This window comes from Euprymna scolopes, chromosome 32, assembly GCF_053919585.1.
Source record: "Euprymna scolopes isolate OS-2025 chromosome 32, ASM5391958v1, whole genome shotgun sequence".
Classification (NCBI taxonomy): domain Eukaryota; kingdom Metazoa; phylum Mollusca; class Cephalopoda; order Sepiida; family Sepiolidae; genus Euprymna; species Euprymna scolopes.
The window spans coordinates 74,626,371-74,636,930 of NC_136513.1; the positions used below are offsets into that span (position 1 = coordinate 74,626,371).

A 10,560-nucleotide genomic window follows, 5' to 3' on the forward strand; every position below is an offset into this window, starting at 1 on the left:
AGAGTGCACAAAACCTCATCTAGATCTTCCGGGACTCTCTGAAAGGACATTGCGTCTTGTAAGAAGAAATGCTGAAGCGTAGTTTCGGTGCAAAGTCTCTGAAATTGAAACACAAGCTGGTGTTAGTCCCAGAACAGCCGTCAAGTATCTTCACACGCTGGGCTATTATAATGAATTGTAAGAAGAAAACGTTCGTTCTGCCAATATCAAGCGCAAAAAAGATTGAGCTTGTGAGACAATGGAGCGGCCTTTAGGTTCAATATCATTTTTTCCGATGAGCCACGATCTGCATTATTTCTTGACAGTGGCAGGGTATGGGTTTGGACGCTTCCCCAGCAAGAGTTTCATTTAAAATGACTGCATCCAACACTGAAACGTGAGGGGTTTCGGTTATGTCAATGTCATGCACAGAAGGGCCCACAAAAGTTTTCTATCTTTACTTTCTCCTTCGTCCACATTCTATCTCTCTTCCTCTCAACCTTGCTCTAAACAACTATGATGACCTCCTACCACACGTAACTATTAGGAATTCCAACAAACATGACAAGAAAAACACCCTGAACTACAACTTCCAACGTAGACCCCCCCCATTTCAAGGTAGGTCTCTAACATCTAAGAAGATACGTTTTAACCTTTCAGAGGTTGAAGTCCAATTACGGGAGACCTAACCTCACCTGCTGTCCTTGAATGAAACTGGCATTATCTACACTGCTTCCTTAGCCTATTTTTTCATCAAAAGCTATTCTAACTTCACATCCAAACCCGACTATCAAAATCGCGATAGACATGAAATATATATCTTTTTTTTCCTTTTTACAAGGTGGTCACCACTTATCAAGGCCCGGAAGTCACTCAAGGATAAGGGTTATTGTAAGTACAGTACGTTAGTGTGGATATTTAATAAAATGTCTACTTAAGGGAGCGGTTCATCAGGAATTTGTTTACGTTGGACATGAAGACATCCAAGTTGTAGTCAGGAGGGAAGCAAGCAGACGTAACAGAGTTCCACGGGCGTGTAGTTCTAAGAAAGAAGCTTTATTCATGGAATCTACGTTTTGATTTAGGCATAGATAAAGATTGGGGAAAGTTTTTGACAGTGGATTCAGCTATACAGGTGTTTTTCGTAAAAGATTGGCGAGGGGGGACCAGAGATTGGAGTTCAGACGAGCACCTGCCATTGAAATAACGATAAAACAAAGATAGGCTTGCAACGTCTCTTCTGTGGGTGAGAGGTTGCAGGGAAGACAAAAAGGCATCCCCCACTAAGCCACGAAGTCTATTTTGTACTCGACTCTGTCAAGGCAGGATAGGCTGTTTTTAACAGCTCCTGCCCAGATATGGCAGCAGTATTCCATCCTTGAACGTACTTGGCTTTTATATAAATCGAGAATTACATCAGTAGTGAGATATCTTCTGGAGCGGTAGAAGGATCCCACCATCTTTCCAGCGACCTTGGCAACAGACTTGATGTACGTGTTCCATTTCAGATAAGGAGTGAAGGTCAAGCCCAGAAGCTTGTCAAAACATGGGGCTTCTAGACGAGAGCCATCCATTTCAATTGATGCCAGATGGGGATCAGAGCGTTGATGATGTAAAGATCGGAGTTTGGTTTTAAATGCATTAAATGTAACCAGCTACGTCTTCCCCCACTGAACCACTCGTTCGAGATCAGAGGAGAGAGAATCAGAGAGAGCTTTGTCATTTACAGCCTTTTATGTGTTGCTGTAGTTGGTCATGTCATCAACATAGATGTCAACGAATGATTTAAGTATGTGTTTAGGGAGATCATTGATGTAGATCAAGAAGAGAGTTCGGCCCAGGATGGACTCTTGAGGTCCTTCAGCATTAATTCTGCAGGCCTCTCATTTTTGTCCATCAACCACTACTCTTATTAGCCTATCAGAGAGAATGATTTAATGATAGAGAGAATATTTCCAGTTATACCTTAGCTGGAGATCTTGTGAAGTAGGCCTTTATGCCATACCTTGTCGAAGGCCTTTGATATGTCAAGAGCAATTGCCCTGGAAAGAAAGCCTTTGTCAAGAGATTCACTAATCCTATGAGATATAACAGTTAGCACATCTGCGGTAGATCTTGAAGAATGGAAACCATATTGCGTGACACCAAAAAGGTTATTTCTGCTGAGGTGCTTGACTATTTCTGTTTAATATGGATTCCAGCAACTTACTCATGACACACAGGAGACTTATTGGTCTGTACTGAGAGGGAGATGACTTATCACCTGAATTCTTAAATACAGTGCATACTGATGAGGTTTTCCAGGGTGTTGGAAAGCACTTCTCCTTAAGGCAACGTTTAAACAGTTTCGTAAATATGGGAGCAAGTTCTGGTTAAAGCTTTTTTTAACACTATAATTGGGATGCCGTCAGGGCCAGTAGCTTTACTGGAATCAAGGTTAGCTTGGCGACCTCATGCTCAGATATTTCTAAATTACAAATAGCTTATCCTGTAGCAGGGACATCTCTAAAGAAGACACCAATAATCCCTACACGCGTTTTTGAATAGCATTTACGCACAATACAGCATATATATTTGCACTTTACCATTCCTACAAAGATAGAGTAGCTCTCATTGAGAGTATGGCTAAGAAAATCGATAATACCCTATCTGTGCATACCTCAACTAACAGCTAACATTCACATCTGAATATTTCAATGTTCGCTATGTTGAATGGTTAGCCAAAAAAAGATTTTGTCAAGATTTCTTCTTTGCTTATGTGTCCTCGATATGACCATATACCATATCCGATGGTGAGGCACCAGCTTGCGGGCTTTGGGGAGTGTGGAACCATCCTTTAATTACCATTGCTCCCAGGTCCACTCTGACCCGGAGTGGTAGTACCCGTTAGGGTCCCAACTATGGGTTGAATAGAAACAGACTTGAAAAATATATTCTATTACATTTTTTCAAAATAACTGTATTCGGCATTAAATAACTTGAAAAGGGTTGATATGTCGTAAAACAAAAACAACCAACAAATCCTTGCTTATGCCCGAAGACAGACTGTTAACCAACCTACTCTAGTACTTGACCGAAAATTCAGTTGTAAAAGATAATTCAACTATAGAACAGTTAAAACAAAAATTAAAAAAAAAACAAAACCTTTAAATTTATTTGCCGATTTATACTCATTTTCATCGTTGAGGTTTCACGACATTTCGGCCAACTTTTCCTCAGGTCTTCGTCAGGTGGTTAATTGCGAAGAGATGTAGAGTCCAATACTTTACTTAAATTGTTGACTATAAACGGCTGTTTAACATATAGCAGTTTCGGACATTTAAAAACAAGACAGCTGATAAATCCATGATTTCAGTGGGAAAATGTCACTTTGCAATCACAATATAAACAGATATGCGTTCACACAAGTAACTCGCCCGTCGCGGTTTCTTCTAGATTATGAATTGACATCAGCATCCAAATGATTTTGTCTAGAGAACCTCAACAATAAGTGCATAACTGGTTTGTACACCGTTGATAAGTGAAAACGTATTCTTGAAGTCAAAGGATTAGTTTTTCAATCTAATTCGCAAGCAACTTAGATGTTAACTACGTTAACAATATAATGCAATGTTGATATGTAGATTTTGATGGATCGTGAATTGTATTTTTTCCTTGATCACTGATGTGCAAATAGCTTTCATATATTTGTAGTAGTAGAGTGTATGTAATGTGTAAATCAAATATGAACAAGTAAAGAAATTAAAAGCAAAATTGATTACGTCAACCGGACAACGTCGGTTAAATAAGTGCAGCGATTGATTAAATATAGTCCAAGAGGAAATTTTAAAATTCACAGAAGCTTCATACAAGATAATTAGTTCATTAACAATGGGTTCACATCTGGTTTTAATAGTTTGATATTTTGAACAAAGTTTTATTTTACATGAAAAAAAAAATCAATCATTAGTAATGTTAATTTTCCGTACTTAACAGAACCGTCCATTCTATTCAATCTTTGTTTTGTTTCCGCATACATTTCGGAGACATTTTATCAAAATAAAACCGAAAAGAAAGATAAGAGAAACACACAAAAGACCAGCCAGAATATAGAACATTAAAAACTCATACCTCGAAATATCCTGACAAGTCGACCTTAAATGAGAGCCGCCATATTTGATAATTTCGTCAATATGGCGGGCTGCCTGCTCAGCTGGGCGTTCTTTTTGAGAGTGGAACATTCGACTCATCTTTGCAATGTTGTTTTTGTATTTCGGATTTTCTATGACTTCCTCAATATTTTTTACCAACTCCTCTACTTTGTAGTTATAAATATCCATGATTATTCCATAACCTTTGACCTGAATCCGTTTGCCATTATAGAATTGGTCAGCAAAAATAGGAAATCCAATCATGGGAACAGCGTGGTAAAGACTTTCGTATTGGCCGCTGTTGCCGCAGTGAGTAATGAACAATTTAGTGTTTTGATGACCAAGTAGATCATTTTGAGGTAGCCATTTTGTTAGCATAATGTTTCGGCGGGAAAGAGACGCATTTGAATTTTTCCAAACGATATCATATTTGATTTTGCTGAATGCCTCCGCCATCTTGTTTAAGTGATCAGTGGGCCAACTGACGAAAGATCCGGGTGATACGACAATGATTCCATGTTGGGAAGAGTTCACAAACTTTAGAAGTTCTCCTTGAAAAGGAACTGCTGGGCTTGTTGCCAGACCACCAATATATTTAACGTTCGGCAAAGCTGGCAGTGGGTAATCCATGTAGATATCCGAATCGATTATAAACAATTCACATTGTCTTATAAGATCTTCAAAACCAATATCTGGCCGTTCAGGGACGTATTCTTTAACCCTTCGATTTGGAATTCCAACTGGATTGATATAGTCAGCAATTATTCTAAAAAGATTCTTTACTTTCTCAGTAAACGTCATTTTATCTGAAAATGGAAGGAATCTGCTTGGAAATACAGTTGGGATCCATGGAGTGCGGTGCCAATAGTGATGTATATGTAAACCGATCAAGATAAAAGGTACATCGAGTTTGTAGGCGAAAATTGAAAAATATACACTCATTGCATTTCCATCAGCAATGACAAGACTAAGATTTAAGGATTTTAGTGTTTGAAAAAGTTCCTTGTCAAAAAGGTAACGGTCACACAAATTGTCTGTTGCAGTATTTAATTCCCTGGTGGAGATTTCTTTTTTCGGTTGAAAAAACTTAATTGAAGCCTCTTTCAAGATAAACCATTCCTTGTACTCTTTGACGATAATGAATTTAACACCATCTTTGATTGGATAAAATTTGGTAAGATATGTTTCAGGAATTATAATGTAACAAGTGTGACCAAGTTCTGAGAGTTCATTTGCAATTTTCATCATTGGATTTAAATGACTGTACATTGGCACCGATATAAAGACGATATTTTCTCCAGTGGTCGGAGAAATTGATAGAATTGCTAGAATCCCGAGTTGTAAATAGGTAGTCTGCTTCATTGCTATAGATTTATGTCTAATCTGGAAAAAACAAGACAATTACGTTATATATCTCATATTAAAGCAGAAGTTATCAACACATGCTTCGCTAAAGCTATTTTATGGCTCAAAATAGACATTAAAATATTGCTTGATTCTGAGGTTCATTTTTATTTGAACGAATTTCAATTCAATTTTCTTAAATTAACGGTCCTGGATAAGACCGTAAACTATATCCGATGGTGAAGCCCCGGCTTGCGGGCTTTGGGGAGTGTAGAGCCACCCTTTAGGTGCTATTGCTTCCAGGTCCATTCTGACCCGAAGTAGGAGTACCTGTTAGGGTTCCAACTATGGGTTAAATAGAAACTGACTTAAAATATATATTCTATTAATTTTTTTTTTCTTCAAAAGAACTGGATTCGACATTAAATAACCCGAAAACGGTTGATATGCCGTAAAACAAAAACAGCCAAACCAATCTTTCATTCGCGGTAATTTATAATTGAATAATTGTCAATACTTATCGCTTTATTAAATGAATTAGCTGCTCTAATAGTTTTAATATCGGCGCATTTAAAGAGTTATACATTTTTCCAGCTAATTTAAATAATGAACTTTTATCGACACATGTAAATTAGATAGAAAAATACAAGTTGCTTTATATTTTTAATAAAGATTGTGTAGATTAAAAAGATATTTTCAGTCTTGCCAAGAATAATTTAACATGACATTTTAAGAATTTTCAAATTTAATCATAGTCGATATAGTGGCAGTGAACCAATAGGGCACGGGTAATCTATATATCAATAGGATAGCGGGTCTGTTCTTTATTTTGTGTGTCACGCTTACATTCCGAGTGACTGTCGTTTACAGGGTTATTCAAAAATCAAGAGACTTTATTCAAAAACCAAGAGACTTTATTCAAAAACCAAGAGACTTTATAATTTCATTTATTCAACACCTGTTATTACTTGGTAGATTAGGTCCCACATTTTTCTTATGGGATTTTCAAATATTTGCACATCCTCCCTATTTAAGTTTTCCAAAACATTACCAACATTAATTTTTAATTCTTCCCTAGTAACAGCACGAGGTCTTATGACCGAGTATCTAGACTTAACCATACTAAAAAAATTTTCTATAGGGTTAAGGTCGGGGCTGTAGGGGGGGGAGATATACAACTTCAATCTGGTGAGATTCTAAAAACTCTTTAACAACAATTGTCTTGTGGATTGGGGCGTTATCCATTACTAAGACTACATTTCTCCTTAAAACACCCTCATTAACAGCCCCGACGAGAAACTCAAGAAACCTCTCCCCATTAAACGATCCATCAATCAGTTTGTAATAGGATAAGCTGAACTGTGAAATAATACAGCAGGCTGATAGGTTTGGTCCTTTAGAAGGGGGCACATAAGTAACTGGGCTTACACCAATTTGCGAATATCCATAATTTTTGGATGTGTGCAAATTAAAGCCTGTTTCATCCAGAAACAAAACTTCGCGGTTTCGATATCCCACAAACGCCCTGGCGTATTCTCTCATTTTTTCACGGTGATTATTCGTGTTAACGACAGCTGCCTTCCTCTTCAGCCTTTTTCTTGTTAGCCCCGCTTCCTTCAAAAGTCTGCAAACGGAGGTTTGATTCGGGGTAAATCCAAATTTTTCTTCAAACTTTGAATCCCTTTTTGAGTTAACGACTGGTCTTCATTAATAATATTTTTAACCTTGTTTACCAAGTCAGGATGCTGTGTTGTAGGTCGCCCTGATTTTCCATAATTCTCAGAATAAGAGGAATCTGGATTTTCTCTTATCTTTGAAACTGCTTTATACACAGACTTGCTCTGTCCTGTCATCTGCATAATTTCCGTTGCAGGTACATTTTGCCCAATAAGCCTTTTTATTAACTCAAAAAGAGATTCATTCATCATTACTCTGGGTTTCTTGTTAGCAGAACCATCCGAGTTCATATTGTTCTCCATACCTTGATTTGATTCTACCATTAAGGGTAAAATTTAAAAATAATTTTTTTTTTTATATCTGAAAAAGTCTTTATATTTTTGAATAAAGTCTTTATATTTTTGAATAAAGTCTCTTGATTTTTTAATAAAGTATTTATATTTTTGAATAAAGTCTCTTGATTTTTGAATAAAGTATTTATATTTTTGAATAAAGTCTTTATATTTTTGAATAAAGTCTCTTGATTTTTGAATAAAGTATTTATATTTTTGAATAAAGTCTCTTGATTTTTGAATAACCCTGTAATTGTTGTGGACTTCCATTTCTTGAAAGAAATAATTTTACCAAGGATTCTTCATAAGTTTTGGTTTCGGCTATGGCTGAAAGAACTCAAGTTCCTTATAAGTTTTGGTTCGATTCAAGCTAATGCACCCAAGTCATACGGATATATTTTATTTTTGAAATCGCAACTTTATAATATACGAAAATCGATAGAATATTAACTAATAATGAATACGAAACCTGGAAGAATAATAATATATTCAAGCGTACTTTACGACCGGGCTACGCCGGGTGTCCCTGCTAGCATAGATAAATATTTTTGCAGTTTCAAAAGAGCTACCGTAATGTCAGAGTGTCCTATTACACTGAATATCTACAGAATGCCAACATCAATATCTTACATATGAAGGAGCCCCTGTGAAATTTCCACAGCTAGTCTATAATAAATATAGTCATACTTATATTTAAGGATTGAAGCGTTCTAGCATATGGGCATGTTTATATATGCATATATATGTCCGCATCTCTGTGCAAAACATCTACCAAATTCCTCCTCAAATATTTGAATAGACTTTAATATTCTAGACTATCCGAAATCTTTATAAATCTCACCTGTGTTGAAATGTATGTATGCATACCTAAATCTTTCGACATAGGCAACGGATTTTCACGGGATCGGTATCGTTTTGGAGTTCAATCCCTTTGGACGACAAATATCGAAATATTGACTAAAAACAAATTCCTTCACCCTCAACTGGGCACTTTACTACAAGGAGGGATCGCTTTTTTTCGCCGATATTTTCTAAAGTCATTCCCTCTTTTCGATTGACTAACCTAATCTTTCGGTTTAACGATAGACGCAACGGCAAAGACGTCACTTTTTTCACGTTCTTTTCCTCTTACGCGGTACGGTTTCGAGACTGCCTGCAACCTACCACACACACACCTACACACACACACACACACACACGTCCAAACACTTAGGCAACGCCGGGCACCCAAGCTAGTATACAATTCTTCGAGAAAGCAGTTGTGGAACATATTTTATGTTCGCTTACAAGGATTCAAATTAAGATAAAATCTTGTCTAATAGGGTTGTTATAAATTTGATCAAAATCCATTACAGAAATTTCTATTCTTCAAAATTTCTCATTTAAGGTTAAAGTTTATAAGATTTCTAGGAAACTTAAATTAGTGTGTATTAAATAAAGATTGGGAATTTATTTTCAAATAGGAAGTGTGGTCTATGTATCCACTAAAATGAAATACCACAAAATGAGTTAAATTCAGGATATATATATGCATTTAAGTTATATAAAAACAAATACCATATACAAGGTGCCTTCACGAAGTTTCCAGGCTTTTATCTCATGGACACTTTATTGTTAGTACCCTCTTGAAACTTAAATCCTCTTCGAAGTAATCTCCTCCGGCTGCAATGCACCATTCCAGCAAGTGTGAGAAGACTTCATGGAAATCCTCTTGTGCCAACGTGTCAATGACCCTAGTCACAGCCTCTTTCATCCCAATTGTCTCATATCGACAACCTTTAAGGTTTTCCTTGAGCTTAGGAAAAAAACAAGAGCAGCAGTACTATAGGGAAGGTGAGGAACTGTCTTGATGCCCATCTTAGTCAAAGGTCTGTGACAAGGATACAGCACCCTTGGGACAAACTTCACGTAAATCTTCTGTTTCTCGCGAATAATTGTGTGTACAGTTCCCACACTAGCACCAAACTATGCACTTATCTCTATAAACACATGACGGTCTTTATTCATGAAATTATTTGGCCAATCAACTCTGGTGTTTACTTTACTCCTTTCACACCTCATCCCTTACTGATTCCTACCTTCCTTGAATCTCTTATGCCACTCAAAAACTGATACTCAATTCATGCAAGATAGTCCAAAGGCAGTCTGAAGCATTCCATACATTTGTGGCATTTTTTTTTCAAGTTTAAAACAGAATTTCATTGCATACTGCTATTATAAAGTGTCCTCACACCCAGATTGTACTTTTGAAATTCAGACGTGACAATCAGGCTTTAGTAGAGTGTATTCCAATTCCTGGTATAGCTGTTCATTGGAACATGAAATTATAAATATTATTCATCTCATAAGATATATAGCAAGAACATACTGAATTTTCAAGTGTGTACAATTTTAAATGCCTATACAAAGGTGTCTGGAAACTTATTGAAGGCACCCGGTGTATATGTGAAATGTATAAGTGATTTTTTTTGCGCTCTGACATTGATATTAAAAGCTTAATTTATTTCAAAATTATTAAAACGAAATCCTAAACTCAGTTATGAACATTAAAGCAACTTCATGAAGGCTAACGAATATGGCCAAGCCTTTATAAAAGGAGCGTTAATTACTTATTTTTATGTGGTATTATAAGATGTTTTTATTACGCTTAATTTTTTTTTTTATATACAAAGTTTATAGATTGTGCATAATTGTATAACATTTAGGATTGAAGCGTTCTAGCATATGGGCATGTTTATATATGCATATATATGTCCGCATCTCTGTGCAAAACATCTACCAAATTCCTCCTCAAATATTTGAATAGACTTGAAACGATATATAGGGTATTATTTGGACCTCGGGAATACTTTCGATTTGGCTTTTCACCGGCAAAAATAGCTGCTAAAAGGCCAAAATTAAAAACAAAGTTAAATTTAGCCGGAGTAAATAAACTAACTTCTGAGCATGCGTACATATACATTTTTAGTTTGATGTCGATTAATTTTTAGCCTTTTTATCCATTTGGCGTTAGCTCAAACGGTAACGACTAAGGCTGGATGATCCGGTTTCGATTCCGGCTGATGCCACTAAAGTCATCTTTAACTTTGGAAATCATT

The 10,560-nt window shown here is 36.4% G+C and overlaps 1 protein-coding gene across 1 annotated transcript; it reads right to left on the reverse strand.

Annotated features, from left to right (window-relative positions):
- Positions 1-3,023: 3,023 nt before the first annotated feature.
- Positions 3,024-5,486, reverse strand: LOC145256118 (UDP-glucuronosyltransferase 2B20-like). Its single transcript, XM_080114704.1, has one exon. The coding sequence runs from the start codon at positions 5,469-5,471 to the stop codon at positions 3,966-3,968; it is 1,506 nt and encodes a 501-aa protein (XP_079970830.1). The 5' UTR covers positions 5,472-5,486; the 3' UTR covers positions 3,024-3,965.
- Between the last annotated feature and the right edge of the window lie 5,074 nt (positions 5,487-10,560).

Bases quoted from the DNA above. Each gene is read 5' to 3' on its own strand.
- LOC145256118 (XM_080114704.1), bottom strand. From the start codon at position 5,471: ATGAAGCAGACTACCTATTTACAACTCGGGATTCTAGCAATTCTATCA.